General features: G+C 37.7%; 1 protein-coding gene and 1 long non-coding RNA gene across 3 annotated transcripts in view; one reads left to right on the top strand and one right to left on the bottom strand.

The window, feature by feature from the left end:
- Nucleotides 1-215: 215 nt before the first annotated feature.
- LOC106540004 (uncharacterized) lies at nucleotides 216-20,668 on the bottom strand. Its single transcript, XR_015696688.1, has 4 exons — nucleotides 20,591-20,668; nucleotides 15,332-15,430; nucleotides 14,582-14,751; nucleotides 216-1,464 (listed from the first exon to the last, which is right to left on the bottom strand). It is a non-coding gene; the product is annotated as an uncharacterized LOC106540004 (long non-coding RNA).
- Nucleotides 20,123-26,584, top strand: part of EPB41L4A (erythrocyte membrane protein band 4.1 like 4A) — a 90,111-nt gene continuing 83,649 nt past the window's right edge. Inside the window, exons 1-2 of one of the 2 annotated variants that reach the window (XM_087715804.1) lie at nucleotides 20,123-20,665; nucleotides 21,288-21,611. In XM_087715804.1, coding sequence (XP_087571930.1) covers nucleotides 21,513-21,611 — 99 coding nt within the window. In that variant the 5' untranslated portion in view covers nucleotides 20,123-20,665; nucleotides 21,288-21,512. The remainder of the gene's footprint in view (nucleotides 20,666-21,287; nucleotides 21,612-26,584) is intronic. The other variant, XM_087715805.1, reaches the window with a different exon arrangement.

Raw genomic sequence — 26,584 nt, 5'->3', positions numbered from 1 at the left:
ATGAGAGCTAAATAGCTTCAAATAGATCTATACTAGTCTCCCTTTATTTATTTATCAGCATAAATATAACAAATATATATATATATATATATATATATATATATATATATATATATATATATATATATATATATATATATATATATATATACACACACACACACAAATTAATGAGAATATTTTTAAGCATCGATGCAACTACAAAAACACGAGTGGCAATGTAAAGCATTTTGCACTGCTTAGTTTTATTTGTAGTGACTCTTGCAATAAGAGTAACATCTTCAGAAAAATTACTCCTTCCCTAAACCAGGAAAAAAAGGGGGGGTATTAAAAACAAGAAAGGAAAAAGGGGAAAAAAGAGGCAGTATAAAGTACAGTGGTAGTAGAAATAATAGGGCTTTAAAAAATAAATTACACCCACAAATGAATAAATCTCAAGCCATGATAGGTAAACTATTTGAACCAATGGACCCATCTGGAATTTTGAGAGCATGTTGAAGCACAACTATGGGGAGTTGCTATAATGGTTAATTTTACCATAGGGTTAAATTTCTTAACTCTTAGCAAAATGTCAAAGAGGGAAATGATTGTAAAAAAAAAAAAAAAAAATAGAAGGGAGAGAGGATCAGGATGTGTTCTAGCCCGGGAAGAGATTTAATCATAAGATTTTAATGAAAATAAAGAATCAAAAATGTAGACTCAGTGAGCAACTATTTTTAGGTTGATTCATTAATATGTCGGTGTAGTTAAGTATGATAGCTTCATCTCTGGCTTTTACATGCTTGTAAAAACAAACACAGTAGCTATAATGATTGACACTTAGCAGAGCATGCCAATGCTGTTTTTAAAGTATGTCATCAGTTAGATCCAGCAAGTTTTTATAATTTAATTTTACAAAGCTAGAAATCATATTATTTGGTTTTTGCCTACAGAGAAAAGTAAAACGACAGCTAAAATACGACAGTCTAAGCATGAAGGAGAAAGCTGCTGTATCAGGAAGATGCTGCCTGGTATTTTTGGTTGGTACCTGGCCTGGGGGGAAAAAGGGAGGGGGGCTTTTTTACCCAGCAGCCTTAAACAGATGCACTCCCATGCATACACCAGCTGGAAATGAAGCCATCTTAACATTTCCAGTTTGCTGCTTTGACCATAGTGGCCTGATTTCCTGTCTGGATCCCATTTACTGTGGCTTTGATCGGTTGATTTGTTGTCTTGTTTACCCCTCTTGGACTGGCTGAAAATAAAAAAGAAGAAAATATCAAAGTTTAAAAATGTTTGTTCCCTCAGTGAACCTGTAAAAAAAAAATACACACACACAAAACCTGCCAGCTGTTTGCAGTTTCACTGATGAACTTTGTCCAAAAATGAGGAAAAAAATGCCATGAAGGATAGTGACTAGTAATCAGGAGACAGGGAATGTGTCTTCCACAGCACACACAGTAGCCAACGGAGTTGACGGTTTTTCTATAATTAAATAAAATGAAGTAAAGAGAATTAGTTGTGTTGGTAGAAGTAAACCCCCCCCCCACTATTACTGACATATAGGTAGTACAGGTAGTCCTTGATTTATGACCCCAATGGAGCCCAAAATTTCTGTTATTAAGTAAGACATTTGTGAAGTGAAATTTGCCCCATTTTGCAAACTTTCTTGCCACAGTTGTTAAGTGAATCACCGCAGCTGATAAATTAGTAACCTAGTTCTTAAATGCATCTAGTTTCCTCATTGACTTTGCCCGTCAGAAAGGCGCAAACATTGATCACATGACCTTGGGATATAGCAACGTTCATAAAAATGAACCAATTGCCAAGCATCTGAATTTTGATCATGATGGATGCTGCAAAGGTCATAACTGTGGAAAATGGTCAAAAGTCACTTCTTTCAGTGCTGTTGCAACTTTGAGCGGTCACTAAATGAACTGCTGTAAGTTGAGGACTACCTGTACTTAACTCACAAACATTTATTAAGTGACCGTTCAAAGTTACAACAGCACTGAAAGAAGTGACTTACAACTGGTCCTCACACTTAACAACCATTGCAGCATCCTGGAGTCATGTGGTCACCATTTGTGACCTTCCCAGTCAGCTTCTCACAAGCAAAATCAATGAGGAAGCCAGATTTGCTTAATGACTCTGTGATTGGAAAAAGTTTGTAAAATTGGGTGCAACTCACTTAATTACTTTGCTTAGCAATGAAAATTCTGTTCCCAATTGTGGTTGTAAGTCGAGAACTTCCTGTATACCAGAAAAATAGGCAAAATTGTTTTCCCCAAGGGTCTGATGTGGGCAAAGGATTACACTGCATATTTTTACCCTCAAGAAATGGTCAGTGGCCAAAACTCACTCTAGGACAAGTAGGTTCTACAAACCAGACTAAGTGCTAAATACTATATGTAAAAGAGGGAAGATATGGGTGGAGTTAACTCCTTATACAGAAGTTAAAAACAGACTGCCATGATGATGTGCCCAGTTGCAAGGCAAAAGATAGGCTAATGGGATTGCCTCCCTCCCCTCCTGACTCCAAGTATCCCACAATATTTTACTTTCTTCTCTGAAGCAGAAAGACATATGGCCAAATCTTGGGGGTGGGGGCTTTTAAAGACTTTTTATAGACTTTTTCCAGTTCAGTTAGCCATCTGATTACCTAAATTAGCCAGGAAAATCAGAAAAAACAAGACTAAGTGTTTATGTGATTCCCATAGTGTTAACAAAAAAACACAAAACTTGTAAGAAAAAAGTATGAATATAACTAACATAGCTTTCCTCTGAAAAACAAAAGAAAACCACAAAAAGACTGTTGGTGATTTTTATCTACACATTTTTGCTAATCTACACGTTTCCAAAAAAAGATCACATTTCCTTAGTATTATCAAGTTCTTCTTCAATAATCTAGATTTTAATTTATAAGTACAGTGTATTCTTTATTGTCATTGTACTTAAATAAAATGAAATTGGTTAAGAGTCTTTCTACAGTGAGAATTTACAGAATGACAAGAATGGCTTTGCAACCCTAATTTACACACTCACACTCAGCTCCTATGTGCTGACTATGTCTTTTCTTCTCTAGGCTATTATTTTAAAGTCCTTATTCTGTACTACAAAACACCAGCCTGTCACAAAATTCAAAGAAGAATGAGGAGAGTCAGGACAATGGCCCAAAGAGAAAATGATAGTACATAATGAACCCAAGGACTGGGTTCTGCTAAGGATTACTAATGAAGAAACTTTTGTTAAGCTGACATTGAATGAATGCAATTGGTTTGGAAAAACAGAATTGTCATTTTGGCTTGATTTATTTCATATATTTCCCAGCTTAGGCAGATGGGTTGCTTCCTTTTGTGAACCCTACTCTCCACACAAGATTTTCTGAGACATTACTTTTTTATGTATAAAGTTCCTAATGATGCAAACTCCCTTCCTATGCCAGTCCACAGGAAATAAAGTTTGCACAGAGCTTTGTATCTGAGGAAACACTTGAAGTTCACCAAGGAGGGGCTCCTTGGATTTTGGCCAAAATACTTTTCTCTGTTTTATTAATAGCTTTCAAAAACAGTGGTTTAGCTACAATTGAACATTTCACCTTTGCATTTAGCAGAGATTTTAAAGGTGTTCAAATCCTTCTCCATCACAAAGAGAAGGTAAAAATATATTGGGTTCAGAACAAACAAACAAACAAAAAACTGAAGCATTTAGAAAATACCTCCAAATTATCCTGGAATGTCATTTTTGTACCTAAGTAATCGCATAGGAAATGTCAGTTAGTAATCTGCGTAAATCAAAATAATTGCATGAATGTTACAAATCTGCTAACAATGAGTAAACTAATGGTTATCGGCTATCAATTATTAACCCCAGTTAAAATCTCTTTTTATACTGCAATATTTAGCTTACATGAAGTCTCCCTCCTTTTTTTTTATTTTTTTGGAACAGTTCTGAGCTGTTCAGTGTTTTACAGGAAATGCAAATAATCCAAACTAGAGAGACCACAGAAAAGCCAGTTATCAATTCTTTTAACCATAGTTGACAGACTGCCTTGGTTTGCCACTTGTATATACATTCTTATAATGTATGTGTCTGTTCCTTTCTCTCTCTCTAGGTTTCTTTTTTCAATCTTTGCATTCATTTGACCTTGGGGATATAAATCAAAGTTTATGCACATAATCTTTAAAATCCTGCTAATACGCTTGTCTAGCTGTTTGTCTGTCTATTGTACATGTGCACCTCTGAATTCCAAGCAATGGGATGCAATTGCTGATGGGAACTAAGTCCATACCTGCAGTATAGACTTTTTTTTATTAGCTGTTCAAAGCACAGAAGATAAATTAACCCTTTTTAAAATGCTTTAAGGTAGAGGAAAATTACATCTCTCCACAATAGCCAGTATATCACCTTCTTAAAACTAGAACAAGTAAAGAAATGCTGGTTTTGATATATGAACACTCCCACATTTTAAAAATGACTGTTCAAAATACCACAATAAAGGGGATGGGAAGAAAAAGTATGTTTATCTATTGTGACATTGTATTCATTAGTTAGATGGTCATGTATTTATGTCAAAGCAATGGAAACACATTGCCAAAGGAAGCATATAGTAAATACAAGCTAAAGTATTGCTTTGCAAAAAGAAATCTGGTTCTCTTCCACTAAGATTCATACTGTATTGAAATGTATTGCAATGTGTGTGTATAATGGATCATACATGCTGTTTTATACATATGAATATGCTTTTTTGTCCATCCATGGTCATTCTGGTTTTTTGTTTAGATAAGGAAATACATTTGAGAGGATGGCCAAGTTCTGTAGTTATTCAGTAAAATGAAACTTTTAAGTGCTGATAAGAAAAGCATACCATGTGACAAATTTCATAATTTTGCATCTTCTAATATTGTCCAAGTCAAGTGTTGGTAAAGTATTTTTTTAAAGAGGGGCAGCCAGATGCTGCCTCTCTTCCATGGGCATGACTGGAACATCTACATAGCAAGTCATGTGGTAGACACTGCATAGTGTTGGATCACAAGTAAGCAGGCTGCTGATAGGATACTGCCACAATTCAGGGTAAACCCCACCTCTGGCCTTCACCTCCACCTTCCATCCCAGTAATCGATACCATTCTTAGCAAAAACAGGTGAGGGGGCAAATTTGGCCCATAAGCCAGAGTTTGCTAACTTCTACTCTAAGAAGTAGAATGTTAGTCAGAAGATGTAAAATGGTGTTAGAAGTATCCCTTGTAACATGTATTATCATTTTCTACTTTAAGCACATCTCAGTGTACAAAACAACTAAAATTTAGAAATAGCATTAAAATATCAACTATTAAAAATGATAAACATGAAAAAGAGAGATAATAATGGATCAAACTGAATAAATATATAGCCCACAGAATGGTGGGGCTGGCAGAAAGGACTTAACATTTGAAAGACTTCGCTGATATTTCCTAAACATCCAAGTAGAAAGAATTTCAAATAATGGGTGACACAGCAATTGGCCAGAAGGCACTCTCTGATGCTTACCTTCAAGGGTCTTCCAATGATTTTAGAGAAGGTCACCTAATAACCAAGATTGGGGGCTGAAGGTAAAAGGTGATGACTCTCTCATTTCCTCTCCCAGAAATCCTTGTACACACTCTGCCCTGCTTTCCTGCTTCAGCACAACCACTTTGTATATTACTACTTTTGCTACTAACACTCACTATAAAAGAGTATATCCTCCAGCCAATACCAAATCACCAAACTGATAAAAATAAACTAAAATCTATATTCCATTCTGTAACTGTGGCATGAATGTGTATAATTTACACAATTATATTATAAAACTGTATTACAAACAAGTGAATGACACAACAAATATTCCATAATACTGCTAAAATAGCAGGCAGTATTCTAAAACAATCTCTCTTAGAATGGTATGTAGTAGAAAACTTCAGAGCAATCATGATTAGTAGCTTGTTGTTTTTTTTTGGAAGCTCTCTGGGGTAATGAGGCCCAAATGCACAAAAGGAGAAGGACTATACAAATCACTCCATATATATATATGCAGAGAATATGTCACCGCAGACAATAATAACAAACATTAAAATTTTAGAGACGTTAGCGTGTATAATTAGCGACACACATTGCAATAAAATTTAAAAAACCTGAATTTGGTTACAGATGAATTTGGCTACCTACATTTACCTAAACATCAATCTCTTTTATAAATCTCTTTCTGGTTCAATATTACCTTGTCTTGCTTTTTTTGGAATATCCTAGTTTATGTTCTAAAGTTCAGGATAGATGATAAAATCTCATTTCTTTCAGCCTTCCCTCCAGGATCCTTTTTTCAGCGCTGCTGCCGAGCTCGCTTAGGGGTTTAAATGCCCCTCTTTTTCCTTTGGAGGAGGGAAATGCTGACGTGCTTCCTTTTCGCAACAAGGCAAGTCTGAACTTGTCTCTTTGGCTGTCTGCACGTGACCAGCCACTGCAGGAGGGCTAAAGATAAAACTGCGGATTCCAGGTCTAGGTCTCTGTCAATCTTGAGATAGTTGAGTGAAGGTGGGGGAGGGAAAGGTTTGTCCCGCCTTGGCTTGGAGACTGGGGGTATGTATGTTTACATACAGTCTTCCAGCCAGTCTTTGATTCCTGACGACTCCCTGAAGGTTTCTTCACAAGGTTTTTCAGAAGAAGTTTGCTATTGCCTCCTTCCTAGAGCTGAGAGAGAAGCAGTAACCCAAGTGGCTTTGAGCCTAAGGTGGGCCTAGACCAGGGGTGTCCAACCTTGACAACTTTAAGCCTGGCGGACTTCAACTGCGAGAATTCTGGGAGTTGAAGTCCATCTGACTTAAAGTTGCCAAGGTTGGAGACCGCTAGTCTAGAACACCTAGTTTCTAGCCTGATGGCTTAATTACTACCTCAAACTGGCTTTCTTCGTGGCAGTTCGCTCTCCCCAATCTCTTAGGGTAGTAATAGCGAACCTTTTCGCCACTGAGCACATCTTCATGATATTCACCATGTATGCCCTCCTGCCAGTTTCCTAATTGACTTTGCTTGTTGGAAGTCAACAGGGAAGGTTGCAAATGGTGATCACATGACCATGGGATGCTGCAACTGTTGTAATTGGGACCCGGTCTCCAAGCAGTCAAAATGTGATTATGTGACTGCAGGCTGCAACAATTGAGGACCAATCATAAACCTCATTCAGCAATGTCATAACTTTGCATAGTTGTTGAACGCTGAATGAGTGATTATTGAGACTACCTGTATCAATGTGAAGGAAAAGATAAGGTAAGATAAACTTTATTGTCATTTTTTTTCTGTGAACCACTGGCACACATTAAAAAAGGAAAGTTTGCATACACATACACAAGTTTGATACTATATTGTGATGGCGAACCTGTGGCAAATGGCACGCATAGCTGTCACCCAGCTCACCTGCACCTCCTGCCAGCCAGTGCATGCGGGAGATGCACACGCATGAATGGGGAGCATGCACATGCGCAGGGGGTGGGGAGAGTGTGGGATGGTGGTGCCCCCCGTGCCTTATTTTTGGTCCCAGGAGGCTTCAGGGAGGCCTGCTAGGCCCAAAGGGGGCCCAAGGGGGGTGGTGTGCATGCATGGGGGAGCGGGGGGGTGTTCATGTGCATGCATGGGGCGGGGTTGAACAGAGAAACGTGTGCATGATCAAGGGGGCAGGGCACATTGCATTATGGGTGTGGGCATGCGTGTGTGATTTCAGCACGCAGGGACAAAAAAGGTTCCCCATCACTGTACTATATAGTACAAAACTATTTCAGAATGTAGTTGTTCTGCTTTGGATACCAGAAAGCTTCCTTCCAGAAGATAACAATAAATTCACATCAGTAACCCTGAGAACATTTTTGTGTATATTTGCCTTCTTTCTATATATTACTGAAAATATATTATTTACTTCTATTTTTCTTCCATTGTGAGGTGCTTGGACAGGTAAAATGTTTCTCCATTCTAGCTCTACTCTTCTATTAGAGCTTCTGTTCTATGATTTTTTCATTCTGTTCCTTGAATCTCTGGTACATGAAATTGGGCTGCAAACATGGACACAGCCTTACCGCATTTTTAATTCTCTATATATTCAGGCAACTGTCTGAAGGAAGCTTGTGTGTGTATCTATTTCAGGTTTTGTTTTTCCTGACACCCATACTGAACATTCACAGGATGTAAGAGCCATTCTGATACCCAGCAGTGGCATATCTCTTTTGATACGGCAGTATAAAAGGCTGCTTTATAAAGATATATAATCTTTCCTGACTATTTCTGTCCTCAGGGGTAAAATAACTAGGGAATGTGAAATGGTCTGTATTATCCATAGTGGTGCCTAGTTGTAAAATGTCCACCTTCAAAGAAGTGAAAATTAATCAACTGAACCAAACTTTTAATGAGCAATAAATCTTACTCTATCACCACTCTGATGTATAATTACCATTTTATTGATACTTTTATCATTATTATTTTGGTTTAACTTTTAAAAAGATATTAAAGGTTAATAATGCTGTATTGGATTTTAAAAATAATTTAGAACTTTTCCCAACATTAAAATATGTGCCATAAATATGTCAAATAAATAATCAAAGATCTTGATTTAGAAGAAACATCTCTTAATCTTGGTAATTTTTCTTTAACAGAAGTGGAAAGAGTAGCTTCTTTTCATTTGCTTTTGGCATGCAATACTGCACTGACAGCTCATCATCAACCTCTTTCATATAGTTGAGGGCAATCAGCAGCTTTGAAAATAATGCCTCTTTTGTCAGCTAGATAACAAAGACTACAGTAGCTAGAAGCATCAATTGTCTGACTAGCTTTTGCCCATCTGGATGTTTGGCATGTATGCATATACATTTCACATGCTGGAAAATATTAATGATTTACTGTGATAATTTAATAGTCAAGAAGCACATGTCTGAAGCAGATATTAAAGGGCAGCTTCTACTAATAGGAGTGCCATTTGTACTTTGTATATATACCAAACTTCACCAAAGTGAGGAAGACAAGTTTTGTGACATTATCTATGATAGTTAGTGAATCAAATATTTTGGAGCGATTTTTAAAAAATTATACTGGTGTTATAGGTAGTCCTCAACTTACAACAGTTCGTTTGGTTCAAAGTTACAACAGCACTGAAAAATGTGACCTATGACTGTTTTTCAGAGCTATAATATTTGTAGCATTCCCATGATCATGTCATTCAAATTCAGATTGCTTGGCAACTGGTTCATATTTGTGACTGTTGCTGTGTCCCAAGGTTGTGTGATCACCTTTTGCAATTTTCTGACAAAAAAAGTCAATGGGGAAGCCAGATTCACTTAACAGGGTTACTTATTTATCAACTGCAGTGATTCACATAACAACTGTGGCAAGAAAGGTTGTAAAATGGAGCAAAACTCACTTAAAAATCTCTCACTTAACAACAGAAATTTGAGGTTCAATTATGGTCATAAGTCAAGAACTTATGGGTTGCCTTATCCATTATTGCTTATCTATAACATGAATTTCTAAGGAATTAGTTTAGATTTTTCTCCTCATATGATGATTTTTTTCTCATTATCTGTAGCTAACATTACAACCACATAACTCATCTAATCTGTTACATGCTAAAGGCAGCATCAAAAGATCCTCTTTCTTAATATTCCAGAAATTATCAATTCAAATGTATTACCTGTTTTAAATTTGCAATTGGCAACAATATAATATTCTTTTTGAATGATTTTCCGAAAGGCAAAAAATATACCAGTTTGTGTACATTTTGATACAGTTCCACAGAAAACACAAAATGTGGTTTTTTTCCTCATATGATGATTTTTTTCTCACTATATGTAAGCGTAACAAAACCAACAAAAATATTATAACAAAATTTAGCTAACATTACAACCACATAACTCATTTAACATGCTCAAGGCAGCATCAAAACACCCTCTTTCTTAATATTCCAGAAATTATCAATTCAAATATATTACCTGTTTTAAATTTGCAATTGGCAACAATATGGTATTATTTTTGAATTATTTTCCAGAAGGTAAAAAATGTACCAGTTTGTGTACATTTTGATACAGTTCCACAGAAAACACAAAATGTGGTATTTTGTACTCTACCATATCCAGCTAAATGTTTAGTTGCCTCAAAGCAGCTGTGGAGAAAAGATTAGTCTGAGCCATAATAAACATTGATTATATTCCCTCGGATGTACAGCATAATCACTGCTGTGAGAAAAGAAATAATTTATTTGCAGATGTACAAGGTTCTTTGGCAGTGCAATTACCACACAATCTGTATGTAGGCAGTACTCAAGGCGAAGAGTTAATGTTTGCTTTCAAAGGTCTGTTTCAAAATGATTGTAGAAGAAACGAAAAGCATTTTATTTTAGAGACTGGCAGCAGATCTACTTTTAGGATATTCTGGAGGAGGTGAAATCCAAGAAAACTTATAGGAAGCCATTCTAAATGAACTTTTCTAACTACGGTATGTAGCTGTACAGCCTACAAAATTAATTAGAACATTTCAGATATTATAGACTCACATCTGGAAGTTAAAAAGATAGTGGACAAGGAAAACAATTCTGCAAAAACATGATCACAAAGAGAATTGGAATATTACTGATTTTCAAATACCATATCAAGTATTCCCAGTACTAAAAAAGTTACAGGTAATCCTCAGTAACCACTCATTTAGTGGCTGTTCAAAGGTGTAACAACATTGAATAAATGGTACAGGTAGTCCTCAAGTTATGATCTCAATTGAGCCCAACATTTCTGTTGCTAAGTGAAACATTTGCTAAGTGAGTTTTTCCCTCTTTTACAACTTTTCTTGCCACAGTTGTTAAATGAATCCTTGCATTTGTTAAGTTAGTAACATGGTTGTTAAGTGAATCTGGGTTCTCCATTGACTTTGCTTGTCAGAAGATCCCAAAAAGTGATCACATGACCCCAGGACACTGCAGCCGTCATAAATAAGAGCCAGTTGCCAAGCAGCTGAATTTTGTGACCACAAGGATGCTGCAACAGTTATAAGTATGAAAAATGGTCATAAGTCACTTTTCTCAGTGGTGCTGTAACTTTGAATGGTCAATCAATGAACTGTTGTGCTTATAACAGGTCCTCGATGTTCTAGCTGTTGCACACTCTCGTGGTCACCTGATTGTGATCTGGGTGCTTGGCAACTAGCTCACATGACAGTTGCCACACCCCACAGTCATATGATTGCCTTCTGTTACCTTCCCTTCCAGCTTCCCACAAGCAAATGGAGAAGCCAGAAAGGAAGGTTGCAAGTTGCTCCTGCAATGTTTTCTCCTGAGGAACTCCCTACCAGGGATCTCGTGCTCTGTAATGAACTTGTCCCACAGGACCACCTCCATAGTCTGAATGCATTTGCATGGCAACGCAGCCTCCACACACGTGTGTGACACAGCAACAATTCTCCCAATCCAAATGCATTACACAACAGCAACCCCTCCTGAGCCTGCATGCACTTGCAGTAGCAGCTGAACCCCCCAACTCCAGAGACTTCACCCACCTTCCAGCCTGCTTGGGTGCCATCTGGGGTTTGTCGGAAGCCTGCAAGAAGTTTCAAATTATAGTACACTCTTTTCGATACAGGTACTGCTGGGATTGCTGTCACTAAGCAGTGCGGTAATCTGATGTCCAGTTTTATTACTGCATCACTTAATGACATACAATTCAGTCCCAATTACCTTCATTAAGTGAGTTCTATCTGCAATCCACAACTGTAAATCATGTATAGATTTGGGGGGAAAACGATTGAGGTACAGCAGTATCTGCAGCTGGGCCACATCAGTTCACATGGGGCTGTTTGTCTTTGTTCCATCCTTTGGATGGTGTCTTGGCTATATACCACTGCTCCCAAGCTGTAGAAATTTGCCTTAGATTTTTCTCTCCAAGAACACTGAAGACTAATATTTCTTTCTGTTTTGATTCATACGTATGATAGTGTCAGCTATCTTTAAAAGAAAAGAGGTTTTAAAATTATATTCTAAAAATATTTCATAGTAGGACTATTTTAAAAAAAGAAAATATAATGGAAATTCCTAAATACATTACAGCTAAAAGTTACTTATGATACCAGTTTGTTGTTTTTTGCAAAAGGATCTCATGCAGCCTTGGCAAAACACACAGCTAATTAATCTTTCCATCATTCTCCCACATAAACTAATCATGTGTTACTATCAGCTTAATACAAATACCATTTAAGTGGAAATTAAACATTAGGCAATAGTGCTTTGGTGGAGAAATAAGGTTTTCCCCCATCCCAGAACAAATACAAGAATTTGATAGTATCAGTCATTATCTTGCAACTCTATTTTCCACAAAATCAGTTAAGAAAATATTGGTGTTGGGCCAGTGTGAGATTGGTATTTTGATATACCAAGGGAACTACAATATACAGTAGAATACAGACAGATTCTTGCTTATTTCATTGGCAGTGAAAAACTAATCAGTTATGGGTTTAAAGAATTCTTCAAATTCTGCATGACTGCAAATACATTTAAATTAGTATTAGGTTGGCAAAACAGTTATAGTGGTAGACAATTTGCACAATAACCACAAGGACTAAGCAAGAATGGATTGTAAAGTTTTAAGGGACTTGTGAGCGATATGACAATGCAAGCTTAACTACACACACTGTGTATTATATTTATTTACTTTTTATATTGCTTTATTTTACAAACTCTGGGTAGCTCACATAAATATTATAAATATCTCAAAACTATCTATTGAAAAAACAAGTATAACTAAAATAGGTAAAAACAGTGCAGTAAAACAAGGTCCTCAGCCAATTAGTTCAGCAAAGAAACAGTTTTTATCACCTTCCTGAATTCTGAAAGAATGGGAGTCATCCAGACATTGGTGGGTGGACTATTTTAGAATGAATGATAGGGTTACTACAGAAAAACCATGCTGTCAGGCTCCCATCTAAGCAGCTGTGAATTCAGAAAGAATCCTCAACTTACACTGGTGCTCCTTCAGGGAAACAGTGGAGATATTTAACAACAACAAAAAGAACCTCTTATATTTTAAGAATACAAAATAACTTCAAATACATAAAAACATGCTTTGAGAGCCAATTTGGTCTAGTGGTTAAGGCATCAGGTAGAAACCAGGGGATCTGCGTTCTAATTCCCCCTTAGGTATGAAAATTGGCTGGGCACTTTCTCTCAGCCCACAACAACAGGCTTGGGTAGTAAGCTGGTCAATCAATTCCTGTTGCAGCCAATGAATCAATACATCGTTGATCGGGAAAAAGTAGACCCTGTACTTGGAAGAAAAAAAGGCAGAATGTTCTAACATCTTTACTTTATATATTCTTAGCATTCATAATGGCGCTGAAGTGACCAGCGGTTCAACTGGTAATTCAAATTATCCATCCTATTATGGACATTTGACCAACTCTATTGTATATGTTAAGTTTTGTGTTTAAATGGCAGATTTTTTAAAATCTTAATTCTGTTCCGTATACATTAACTTATGAATAAATCCCAATGGATATATTTTACTCAAGTACTCTCATATATTAACAGTCTATTCATTGATACAATTCCTTGCACTATGGAAGATTTCTGATTTTGTTTTTGAATTATAATTTCACATTATTCCTTATCAGGAGAGTTTAACAACAATTAATACTTTAAAAGAAAGAATTCATTCCCAAATTCTTAACAAATAAAGCAAATTTGTTAAAAAGATAGAATTTATAGATGCTAAATAATTTAAAAATCTGATTGTATCACAATTATCAGTCAATATCCTATTTTCAGAAGGATAAAATAAAACATGTCACTATTCATAATCCTCTGTGTTTTTAGACTTCGGTTATTCCAGTTACAAAATATAGGAATTTAGTCTAAAATTCACATACATAGTACAGTATTAATTTATCTCATGAAGAGTTTAATAATTGGATGGTTAAACTGAAAAATTAATGATATTTTAGCTCTGTGTTTTTACAAGGAAATAATGTGCTAAAAGGTAAGCCTGTTAATAAACTGAACACAAAGGACATCATAAAGTATTCATTGCAATGTTTTGCCTCCAGCTATAGTTTAAACATCCATTCAAGTGACAGGTCATTTTAGCATTAGTATGAATATGTGAAAATGATAAGTAAAGTGCTTCACTTTGGGAATAATAATTGAAGATAATATCTCACCAATGAATAGATGCCTACTGACTTCAAAGAGTAGCCTCTTGAAATAGTTGAAATTAATCCACTCTGATTTCCTCTTGGCTAATTTCTGCAGCCACTAGAATGCTAACTATGCATTTTAAGTACAGAGGAGAAGTTTGTTTGTAAGACTAAACCTACAGATTAACACTCTCCCTCCCAATATGGAAAAAATAATTACCATTTTATAAATTAATTGCTGTCAATAGCCAATGTCAAAACTCTTGTTCTAAACATAATATAAAGGTAAAGGTTTCCCTCGCACATATGTGCTAGTCATTCCCGACTCTAGGGGGCAGTATTCATCTCTGTTTCAAAACCAAAGAGACAGCGCTGTCCAAAGACGTCTCTGTGGTCATGTGGCCGACATGACTAAATGCCAAAGGCGCATAGAATGCTGTTACCTTCCAACCAAAGGTGGTTCCTTTTTTTTCTACTCGGTGTTTGAACTGCTAGGTTGGCAGAAGCTGGGACAAGTAACAGGAGCTCACTCCATTATGTGGTGCTAAGGATTCGAACTGTCGACCTTTCTGATAGACAAGCTCAGCATCTTAGCCACTGAGCCACTGTGTTCCTGAAAAACATAATATAACTACCAGTAATTAATCTTGAGTGGAGCTTCATGATGCCTCTACATTACCTGAGTGCAGTGGTTAAGGTGTTGAAACAGAAACATGGATGCTATAGGTTTTGGCCCTCTAGCCCTTCATTAGACACAGAAATTGACTATAACTTGGGACCAGCTTAAACTCTTCATAGGTTCTCTTGTGGGGAGAGCACCAGGAAAAAACTGCTTTGAGCTGTGTATAATAAAGCTGGGATATAAATCTAATCAATCAATAATCAAAAAATCAAAAACTACTTGGAATCCTATCCCACATAAATTTTATTAATGACGCACGCAGTGGAGGCATTCATAAAGCTGCTATATTTTCTGATATACAGTATAGTTTTAAAATTAATCGCATAACTAAATGTGCATAATATTTTCACAGCAAATAATTGGATAGAACTTAATTAAAATTGTATTAACTTGATTGAATACAGAATACTTCTCATTAATAATTAATAATTTTGATAGCATTTTTGAAGTACCTCTAAAAGGATCACATAGGTTTACAGAAAGACACTTAAAATATATATATTACATTTACCTCTTAAAATGGTTGCAGCCCTCAGCATCCCAGATTGTTCTCCTGATATTTGGGAGAAAAATACTGATTTTTCATGGTATGATTTCTTTGGTCTTTCTGCTAAATACAGTAAGAGTGGTAAAGAAAGTGAGATACACTGAGAGCTAAATTGCTTTCCTTTTCACTCCTAACCTGAAATTTCTGAGTCCCCCTGGGAATAGGGCGGCATACAAGTCTAATAAACTAACTAACTAACTAAATTTTACTTTTGAAATTTCACTATTTTGCCTAAAAATTTACTTATGGCATTGATCAATAAATCAGAACTATTTCTGATAGTGCATTGGTCCAGGTGAAAGATTTCAATGTTTAGCGACCTCTCTTTGCTAACCTAGCAATAAAGAAGGTCACTTCTTTTTCTTTTTAAAACTAGGGTTGAGCAGAGAAAAAAATGCTTAATTCACACTTATGAACTCAGAGAATGAAGTTTATTATAAATCCCTTAGCCATTTCCTACTTTCCCTGGAGGTAAGGTGAGGCAATAACTATATCTCTCAGTGGCCTGTTAGGTACCATCTTCACAGTCACTCCCCTTCAGAAATGCAAATATTTTAATACAACTGCATAAGGCAAGCTTGTTGTGGACAGGTCATAGCATGCTTCTACAAAGCATAAACTTCATTAGTTGTATGTGAGCCAAATTTCTAGAAGCCTTTGAACATTTCACTCGTGCTTGGTGGAACTTCACTGTGTACTTTTATAGTGCAGATTTAAAAACCAAAAGGCCATTTTTCTACTATAATTATTAGTGGATAAATGAATCAGAATGAGATTTCCAGTTGAGGAAAAGAATATACATTTATTTTAAAAATTTGTCATATCATGTTTCTTTACAGGAGTTTCCAGAATGGTACCGCATATAATTGATTTATGGGTTGATTAAAGGGTATCTATATATTTTAGTTTCAATTCTGTTGGTTATATATGTTTTATTGGGTTTGACTTATTATTGGATTTATTATTGCAACGTTGAATTTAATGCTTCACCACCACTTGTCTTTCTTTAAAAATATAACAACTAAATGTTTAACATTTATTGTAGTGGATAAAATATCTTAGAGCAACACTATAATTTTAAAATAATAATCAAAATAAATTACACATAGTCCTCAACCTACAACAATTTATTTTGTGACTGTTTGAAGTTACAAAAAAAGAGTAACTTATGACCATATTTTTTACACTTACAACAGTTGCAGCATTACCATGATCACATGAGCAAAATTCAGATGCTTTGCAACCATTCATATTTATGATGGTTGCAGTGATCATCTTTTGTGATCTTCTGATAAGTAATGGGGAAGACAGATTCACTTAGCAACCATATTACTAATTTAACTGCAATAATTCCCTTAACTGTGGCAAGCAAGGTTGCAAAATAGGGCAAAATTCACTTAACAAAGGTGTCACTTAGCAACAGAAATGTTGGGCTCAATTGTAGTCATAAGTCAAGGATTACCTGTATGAGCTGAAAGGTGCCAAAATAGTGTCAAAATTATTGTAAATTAAATGTAGCATTTTAGGGAGGGCATTTCAGAAACAGACAGTCCTGTTTTGAAAAGAATTTAAAAATAAAAGTGTACTGATTTAATACTGATTATTGAAACAAGTCTTTGGGGATATCTTGTTCACATGCTTTTAGAATAGTTCCTTTCCCTAAGAAGTATGATAACAAATGCTTTTTTAGGTTCTTAAAAAGCCATTTATTTAAAGACTTATCTACCAGTTTTCATTACTGATCCCAGGAGAATTCATCACAGACCAATGAAACGATTCCTGGAATAAGTAAAAGACCAAACCCTCAGCAATACTTTGAAATATTTTGTATTCTGATTGCAAAACCACCAAAGTATGTTTAAATAATGTCATATAAAAAAGAATGGAATTGGCTATGGCCCAAATTCTTTCATTTGTGACTAAGAATGTAGTTTCAAAAATGTACATTGCACCATGCCCTGGAAGAAGTATGAGTCAGTCAGTCTCCCCCCACCCCTTCTTTCTCTCCCTCCCTTCCTCCCTTTATCTCTCTTACAGGAGTCAGTTGGATGAGATTCTACGTAAAATTATTGTGTTTTGAAATATAAATGTTAATATTTTAAAAACAATTTCAAGTCTGTACATTGAACTGATTTGTAGCTTATTTCATAATTGATTGTTGAATTAAGGACTATTCTAGATCATTGTGTTATACTGCTACCTACCAGTCTCTTACATTTTCAGGCAAATATGCTAATGTAAATACTGTGGCCCTCCTATTTTGCCATAATAGTGTTCTTAAATACTTGTCACGTACCAAACTGAGAAGCAGGAGAACTGGATTTGCTTGGCTTCATTTTCCCTTCTATTTCCGAGTAGATAAAAAACCAGCAACTACTATCCGCAGTTTGGGATATGGTTGGGTGAACGGAGATGAGTCCTTAAAACAACAAGTTTATCCATCTGTCAAATTGTCTGACTAACACATTGCAAGGGCAAAGGGGTACATGAGGTGGAGTGGGGGGGAATGCTCCCACTGTTCCTACTCATTGCAGCCCCTCATCTGTTCCTCTCAGCCCAGCTATTACTGAAGAGTGCTAAACTCATGTCAAAAACAATCCACCTGACAGATTACAGGTGGAGAAAATGGATATGGAGTCAAATGGATGGTAACAATAACAACCATGCTCTGTTGTTGACTAATGTAGTAAGAGATTGTGAATTATCAGACAGTTAAGTTCTGCCTAGTCACCAATGCCAAATTTGAATTAGAATGGGCAAGATGGTGTCACCTTCTCCACAGAAGCTCATTGTTGGTAGAAGCGGCAAAACTACGGTTGCAGCAACAGTTGGAAAAAGAAGCTCTTTTTTATGCTTTAAATCAACTTTCTCTGCAGTTTAAAAATGAAGGGTTGCTTAGAAAACAAGTCTAACACTCTTTCCGAAAGGTACTAAACCCATGTTTGTAAAGAACCCATAGAAAGCATGTCAGGCATTAAGCAGGCAGATATCTCTACGGGGGCAGGTGCCTAATCTTTCCTGTAGAGTAGACCAAGCCAATATGAGCACAGAAAGCAGCTCCCAGCAATGGGAATGGATGAAACATGTGTGCAGCAGCATAAAGTAGCCACAGAGAGTTAAGTTAACCCTTGAATTACATCATTAGTGTAATGCAGTATTTCTCGGTATTTCCTTGGCATGCTGGCTGGGGAATTTTTGGAATTGAAGTTCGCACTTAAAAGTTGCCAAGGTTAATAAACAGTCAAGTCTACCAGATTGTATTCATACCTAAAATTCTATTTAAAAAGGGAAAAATGCTTTTTTTTTGCAAATTGGAGCCACAGATGAAAATATTAAGTTCCCCACTATAGCATGGGCTTAGGGTAGCTGAGGAACCATCTCACTCCAATGGCACTAGCCTGCCCCATTTTTTCCCCAGTGGAAAGGGCCTATTTTGGATCCCATCTGCCAAAGAATTTTGACTGGCAGGGTCCATGAGAAGAGCATTTTCTGCTGTGGCCCCCACTGTGTGGAATATTCTCTTGTTGGAAGTGAGGTTGTCCCACATATTCCTGACCTTCTGGAAGAGCCTGACAACTTTTTTCTGCTGCTTGGCTTTGACCCTAACAAAGGGCTGCTATGTTGGGGGTGGCTCACCGTGTAAAAAAGATCATTCCCAAACTGCCCATCACCTTTGTTTTTAGATTTTCTATTTAATTCCTCTAATTTAAGTTTCTTGCAGGACTTTGTAATGTTAAAAACCATCAAGAGTTGCTGCACCATATGATAGAGTAAAATAAAAATTTAATAAAAAAAGAAAAAGATAGGCTACCAATGAGTCATGGATGTTGGATAATGTCATGAAGAAATGAAGAAAAAGATGGTCACCAAGCATATTAATGCTATTATTTCGGGATGGGAGAAAGAGCCCTTAATCACAAACAAACCGCATCATGACAGTGTAAAATTGAACTCAGCCTAATATTAAGATTGAGGGGGATGACCTTGTGTAGCACAAAGCACATTCATAATTACTTTGTTAATTTTGCAGCATTTTTGTTACCAGTTGAATGCTATGCTGTCTGGTAATATCTGGTTGCTCCATTCCCTGCAGTAATACAGGCGTACAGTACTGTACAGTTGAAAGGTGATTTAAGTGGAATGTGCACAGGAAAGGCCTCAGGCAATTTTTATAAATTGGAAGCAAGTTCAAATCCCTTCTTCCAAACATTTAGGTAAAGGGCTTGTAAGAACATCTATGATAGACATTTTAAAGATGTGTTTAAATCCATCTAAAGCAAGCAGCAGTCTCCAGCAAATGATGCCTCTCTCCTTTTGCCAAGACAACTCTTGATGACAGACGTCTGGCTCCATAAGAAATAGTTTGCATGCTAAAGCCCTCATGGAGTGGTTATTCATCTAAAAACACACGGTACCGTTCCCTCTCTGAATCGTCATGTTCAAGTCAGGCTTGGCGGAATCGGCCGGTAGGGGTCACTGCTGTCCTTGCACAGTTAACGCCTCCTCCGCCGGTGCTGCTAAGGCAGGGAAGGTGAAAGGTTGGCGGGAGCAAAAAGGCGGAGGGAGACAAAAACGCCGGTTGGACAGCCCAGCTACAAGCCGGCATCGCGGAGGTGCCGGAGGAGGAGGCACGCCGGGAGCTTGAGCGGAGGCGTTGCTCGCCTTGAAGGTAGCGTGAGCGTGAGCCACGGCTGCCTCTGGGCTGGGCAAGGAAAGCGTTCGCCGGTCCTCCCCGGCACCATCCCGGGCCATGTTGGCAAAGGTGGACCGGGAACCCGAGCCTCACCCGAGGAGAAAGACGAGGAAGCGAAGGTCGGGCAAGCAGCGTTGACACCTCGCACGCTCAGCTTCTCCAGCTGGGAAGGAAACTAAGCGGCTGGACCCACCCCGGGGCAGGTGGCGTTTGTTAACTGCTGCGCCCGGGGCTCGCTCCGCTTTTCGCGGGGAACTTTGCCGGTGGAGTTGGGCGGTAATAAGAATCCTGAATTCTTCGCGGTTTCCCTCCGACGGGAAAAGCTTACTCGCGGGGAATGGAGAAGGCCGGGAGAAAACGGCAATAGGAGCCGTACTCTGAGCGTCTCTGCCGCCGCCGCCGCCCCCTATTTCAGCGCCACGGAGAGAAGGGCGTGTGTGTATGTGTGTCCGAGGTAGACGGGCTTGCGCCTGACTTGGAAAGCGCAAGCTGGTTTGTGCTTTAAGCCCGCAAGAGTGAACGGTCCGTACCTGCCAGCCCGCCTCTTTACGCCCTAGCAGCAGCGGGAGCAGCGGCTTCTTGGTTTGGCTTTTCAGCTCGTACAGGTAAGCCCCCGTATCCCTTTATTTCGGGTAGGAAAAGGCCGGGGGTGGGGGTGAGGGTGCCCGCTGAAGGCGGGGCGGTTTCCCTTCTGCCCGGATCCTTTCTTTTCTCTCGTCATACAAAAGAGCAATCCCCGAAGGAGGAGAGGAAGGGGGAGGGGAAACGTGGGTAATTATTAATCCCGGGGACGCGACTTGGAGGAGCTTTCGCTGGAGCGCCCGGCGTTATGCAGCCGAGGAGGAACTGGAGCTTTTTCCCTGGTCCGGGTGCTTTTCTTAAGTTCTTTTGCGCTTGAAAGAGCTCGGCCCCTAGTAGGCCTTAAAGGATGACCTGCTTCTCTTGCGGTTGCCTCATATTGGTATCCAGAGCAAGCTCGCTAACGACTCACTCATCCACAGCACCCGTCTGCTTCAGAGGCCAAGGGAATCTCCTAGCTGCACTGTGAACAAAGAAGCCTATAAGGGCTGAGGAGTGTGTGAAACTTTATCATGGATTTGCCTCTGACAACTTTCTTCTTTCGAATTCACTCTTGCAGCTTGACAATGAATGTATAGATATTCCCCCCCCCCCCTACAAGGTGGTTAGAAGGATTTGGGCTCTTTTCCCTCTTTTTTCTTTTTGCAGGATGCCTGATGAAGACTTAACCTTTGGTGTAAGGCACCCTCTTTAGTAAGCTGGTTGAAGACAAAGACTAGTCCGCTTTCCTTCTCCACCTTTGATCCTTTGAGTGAAATAAAAAAAAATTGCCTGATCAGAACAGAGTTATTTGGTTTCCCCCCTGCTGTGCTCGAAGTTACATTCATCTCTTTTTATCATTTGCAATCTGACATCCAAGACACTGGAGCAGCCATGGGCTGCTTCTGTGCAGTGCCTGAGGAATTTTATTGTGAAGTTCTGCTTCTGGATGAATCCAAATTAACCTTAACCACCCAGCACCAAGGGATAAAGGTAAGTGCTGCCTGTTCTATTTTTACTACCTTGTCAGTAGTGCTTGAAATGCTTTGTCTAGTGTTAAGCAATAGGGGGCAAATCGACATGGAAACCCATTTCTGAAGAGAGCACTTATCAAAACAAAGTGGTTTCTAATTACAGGGATAGGGCCATGTCAAGTGGCATTTAACTTTACATCACATTCCATGACCCAGGAAGGAGATGTAGTAATAACAAACAAAAAGCAGAGGAAAGTGTTAAAAATGAGCACTGATTTGCTTTCCTTAAATCATGTATTGTGTATAAACGAGACACTGCAGCAAGGGAAGAAATTCTCAAATTTTAGTAAGTCTCAATTGTATAAAGTTTTATATTAAAACACCTTTTTTTTAAAAAAAATAACCTCATTTATTTCCCATAAGTTTTAACTATCCAGTAAGGTCAGTAGAGGTAAGGGTGCTTAATTTTCCTTTGAAATACCTCCCGGTCAACAAAATGATAAAATATCTTTGTAACTGAAGTGCTTCTAAATAATCCATTGTTTTTTTATTAGTACTAAATTGGGGGAGGCACTAGCTGTCAACATTCCCTCTAAGCAAAGACAATAAGACACTTTCCCTCATTAGAAAGGAACGATTTATATATAAATATTTTAGTAAATTTTTGAATTCTACTTTTGTTCAGATATAAATTCTGTCTGAATATGAAGTGCAGGTTTTAAACTTAAAAAACCATATCTGCGGAAAATTAGAATTTAAACAGGGCTTACTTTTGAATGAGAATAAATTCAAAAATGGAAAAGCCTTAAATATATAGGAAACCATGTCTTCTTTTGGCTGTGTAATATCAGGTTTATATATCATTATAAAATGTTAAACTTGAGAGTAGCAAACAGATTACATATTTATATCAATATGACTACCTATATTTGTCCATAGAAAATAAAACTCTGAAAGTCTATAAGAAAAATGTGCAAAAATATGAAATTGACATAAATGAGTTTTTAAAAGATGTAAAAACTTGCAATCCCATATTCTTGAAAAATTCTTATTAAGTTTAAGGGAATTGTGATTTATATACATATGGGGTAGAAAACAATAATACTAGACTGACTTGCCAGTTATATGGGTGCTATGAGAATTAGTAGTATAATTAGGTTTAAAGATATATGTAAGATAATTTCAGTCCAGTGAAACATGCAACTTTTCAACTACTATGTTTGCAAACAAATGGACTTTTAAGTAAAATTGTCCAAGGAATCAAACTTGATAAGAAAACTGAAATTGCCACTTTGTAGTATAACTGAAATAAATTGAAGTAAGGTACATAATAAGCAATAACAGTGCAAACTTCTGAATGTTTATATCCTAAGGGTTTCATTGAAGCTTACGTAATTACAGGTCAATATGCAGGGATTTAAATAAATTCTATATGTGATAATGGTTTTGATTGTCACTAAATTAAAGGAATTTATTTTTAAGCATTCTGAAGTTTGGTGAGACACAGAGAATTCTCTGGATATCTTTTTTTGTCTAGTTAGGAGAGTTTTGATAATTTAGTAGGCTAGTAGTTAAGGTGTATAAAGTGGGAGACTGAGTTCAGGTCCTGCCTTAGCCATGAAAACCAGATAGAGAACTTTGGGCTGGTCCTTTTCTCAGCCCAAATTACAAGGTTGCTGTGGGAAAATAGGAGGAAAGGTGTGTTTCATATGTTTTCTGTCTTGAGATGTGTAAAAATAAAGGTGGGAGATAGATAAATAAATAAATACATCTGATCAGGTATCCTAAGCATGTTCAACAGAATAAATTTTACAGAAGATTTTTTTTTTAAATGTGCAAAGACTAATTCCTATAGTATAGCTAATAGCTTTTGTTACAATTACTTTTTACTAAATATAAAAATAATATAAATAGTTAAAGGCTAATAGTGAAAACACTGTATAAAATAACTTTTTAAATATAATTAGTCTTGCACATTTTATTTTTTGTTTGCATTTTGAACATAATGGCTATTAGAACTGGGCAGTGTTTTAAGTTCAGTTCCAAAAAACTGCTTTGAAGTGCACATGAATGTGATTTGCAATACCTGTTTGAAATACTTTCAAACAGGTGCATTGTTTATCCAGGATTTCATGGCTGCTCTGCCTTGTGATCTAGAGAATATCTGCCATGTTAAAAAAGTTGGAAGTTGTTATGCTTATGACCCACATACGCCAAACAACTTTTCAGAATTGAATCCAAAGTTTTGTACAGGACCATACCATAATAAAAAACGTAAAGGGGATCTAAATGATATCATAGCCGAAAATGGAGCTCAGGAGCCCATTTTTGCTGGCCGAGTGCTCAGGCCACCACAGATGTTCCCAACACGAGTGACGTCGAGCTGGCCATGACCAGCTTGGCCATGTCCACCCCAGCCCCCCAAAGTCAAATACAACCTTGGCCCTCAATGAAATTGAGTTTGACACCCCTGGTTTAAGTCTTATATTCCATCAATTCATTAGAGAAACAGTTTTTTCTAAACTGGTTTAGTTTGTTTAATATTAGAATATTTCTGAAGGTTTAATGTCCATAATTCTAGTTAGGAGCTGTTATGTGAGAGCTTTAATGGCTTATTGGGGATAAAATAATTAATCTCTTTTCCGTTCTTTAGAAGAGACTGTGGAACCCATAACATTTTTGATCTTTAACTTGCATCTATATGGTTGGTGAGCAGCAGTGGTGGGTTTACAATTTTTTTACTACCGGTTCGTTCGCATGCAACACTTCTGCGCATGCGTCCAGGTGGGTGGGCGGAGCCTCTCACCACTGCTACTACTGGTTCGTCAGATCCGTGCTGAACCGGGAGCAACCCACCTCTGGTGAGGAGGAATTATTAGAAATGCAGTTAAGAAATTGTAGTGTGCCAAAGCGTTTCCAACTTTGCCAATATTTCTGTCATGTAGATGATTCACTTCCTTTCCACTTTGGAATGTCGTAACATTCACTTAACATACATGTAAATGGATAATGACAATATATATTTCCACACTACTAGAAAACATGCACATTTTTTTTGAGCAATAGTAAGACTTATATCATGATGATGATGTCATCCATTCAGTCAAGTACAATTCTTGGTGATTCTGTGAACCAGGTCTCTCCACAACTTCCAATCTTGTAGTACTTCTTTGAATTTTTCTATGTCCTGGATGGTGTCAGCTTTGATAGTGTCCAGCTACCATGTTATTTGACAGCCTGGTGTCCCTTTTACCACTAACCCTTTCAAACATTGCTTTTTCCAGTGAATTCCCCTGCATGACATGGCCAAAGTAAGCGAGACACAGTTTTGTGATTTTGCTTTCTAGTGATATGTCCGGTATTATGCATTCTGGTTCTTGCTTATATCAACAATATATCAATATAATTGCTTATATCAACGAATAATACAGACTTACACCAATGATCCCATAAATGTATTCACTTAATTACCACCCAGATCCATAGTGCTACTGTTTTATATACTATATTTTTCGAGAGTATAAGACACACCTTTTCCCCTCAAAATCTGGGTGCGTCTTATACACTGAATACAGCATTTTCTGTCTCCCGAAACCCCGCTCCTTCACCAAAATGGCGGTGCAGAGCTTTCAGAGAATCCTGGGGGCTTGGCAAGACAGAAATGAGTGAAAAACTGCTCACTTTTTGCTCAATTTTGCCCCCCCCCAGCCCCCAGGAGTACTCTATAAGCCTCCTAAAGCAGTGATCCCCAACCTCCGGTCCGCGGACCGGTGCCGGGCCGTGGAGTACCTGGCACCGGGCCGCGCAGCGGCCGGGGGCCATGATCGCTGCAGCGGCCGGCCGATTCCTGAAAAAAACCTAAGAGCGCCTGCGCAGCTACGTAGGGCTAGCGTAGACAGCGCTAGTAGCGTAGCCTTGCGTAGGCGCAGTTTGTGCTACGCTACCTACGCTAGCCATACTGAACTGCACCTGCGCAAAGCTACGCTACTAGTGCTGGTCATCGACGCGCTCAGCGGGCCACGGTAAAATTATCAAAGGCTGACTGGTCCGCGGCGATAAAAAGGTTGGGGACCACTGTCCTAAAGGATATGCATACAATTTTTTTGATAAAAATGGGCTGTTGTTTTTCTTGTTTTGGGGGGCACCCCCCAGGTGCACTCTGCAAGCCCCCTAAAGGCTATATGCCTTTTTGGGGGAGGGAAAAAAGGGCCCATTTTTGCACTTTGGGGAGTGCAAAAACTTTTTTTTTAATTTGCCTCTTCAAAACCTTGGTACGTCTTATACTCCGAAAAATACGGTAATATTGGCTGTGTTTTCAAGTTTATCCACAATTTTGTCAATAAGGTTATCCATATTATACACCACACAACTGTCTAAATTCATACTAGAAATCTTAAAATTAACTATATAGACTGAGTTTGCATGTTCTAGTCTATAAGAGGATGATTATTTAACATTTCATTGTGTTATGTAAATACAGAAATTGAAACAGTTTCTGTTTTGCAAGTATGAATGAGGCTTTGGTCTACTCATTTCCACAGAACTTTCTTCCATTAGTTGAGTTTATAGGTTTTGATAAGTGCAGAATTAAATCTGAATCTAAAACCAGATTATATTTCAAGCATAGTTTATAGGTATAATATACAACCATTCATTTACTGACCATTTGAAATTAGACTGGCACTGAAAAAAGTGATTTATGATCATTTTTCACACCAAATTAACTTAACTGCAGTGATTCGCTTAATAACCAAGGTAGGAAAGATTGTAATATGGGTCAAAATTCACTTAACAGAAATTTTGGGCTCAATTGTCATTGTAAGTTAAAGACTACCTGTATAAAAACATAATGTTTTCCCCTTATGTTAATAACAATAGCCTTGGGCTTTGACAGTCTATTCAGGTATGCTGTTTTTATTTATTCATTTACATCTTGTTACTTTATAAGCTGAAAGTGGCACATATAGGAGTCTTCCCTATTTTATTTTTGTA

The sequence above is a fragment of the Thamnophis sirtalis genome, unplaced genomic scaffold (genome assembly GCF_051295495.1).
Source record: "Thamnophis sirtalis isolate CommonGarterSnake01/CBP01778 unplaced genomic scaffold, rThaSir2_p1.2 scaffold_5, whole genome shotgun sequence".
In the NCBI taxonomy this organism is placed as follows: domain Eukaryota; kingdom Metazoa; phylum Chordata; class Lepidosauria; order Squamata; family Natricidae; genus Thamnophis; species Thamnophis sirtalis.
Note: the sequence above shows the minus strand (reverse complement) of the source record. Positions and strands in the feature narration are given on the sequence as shown.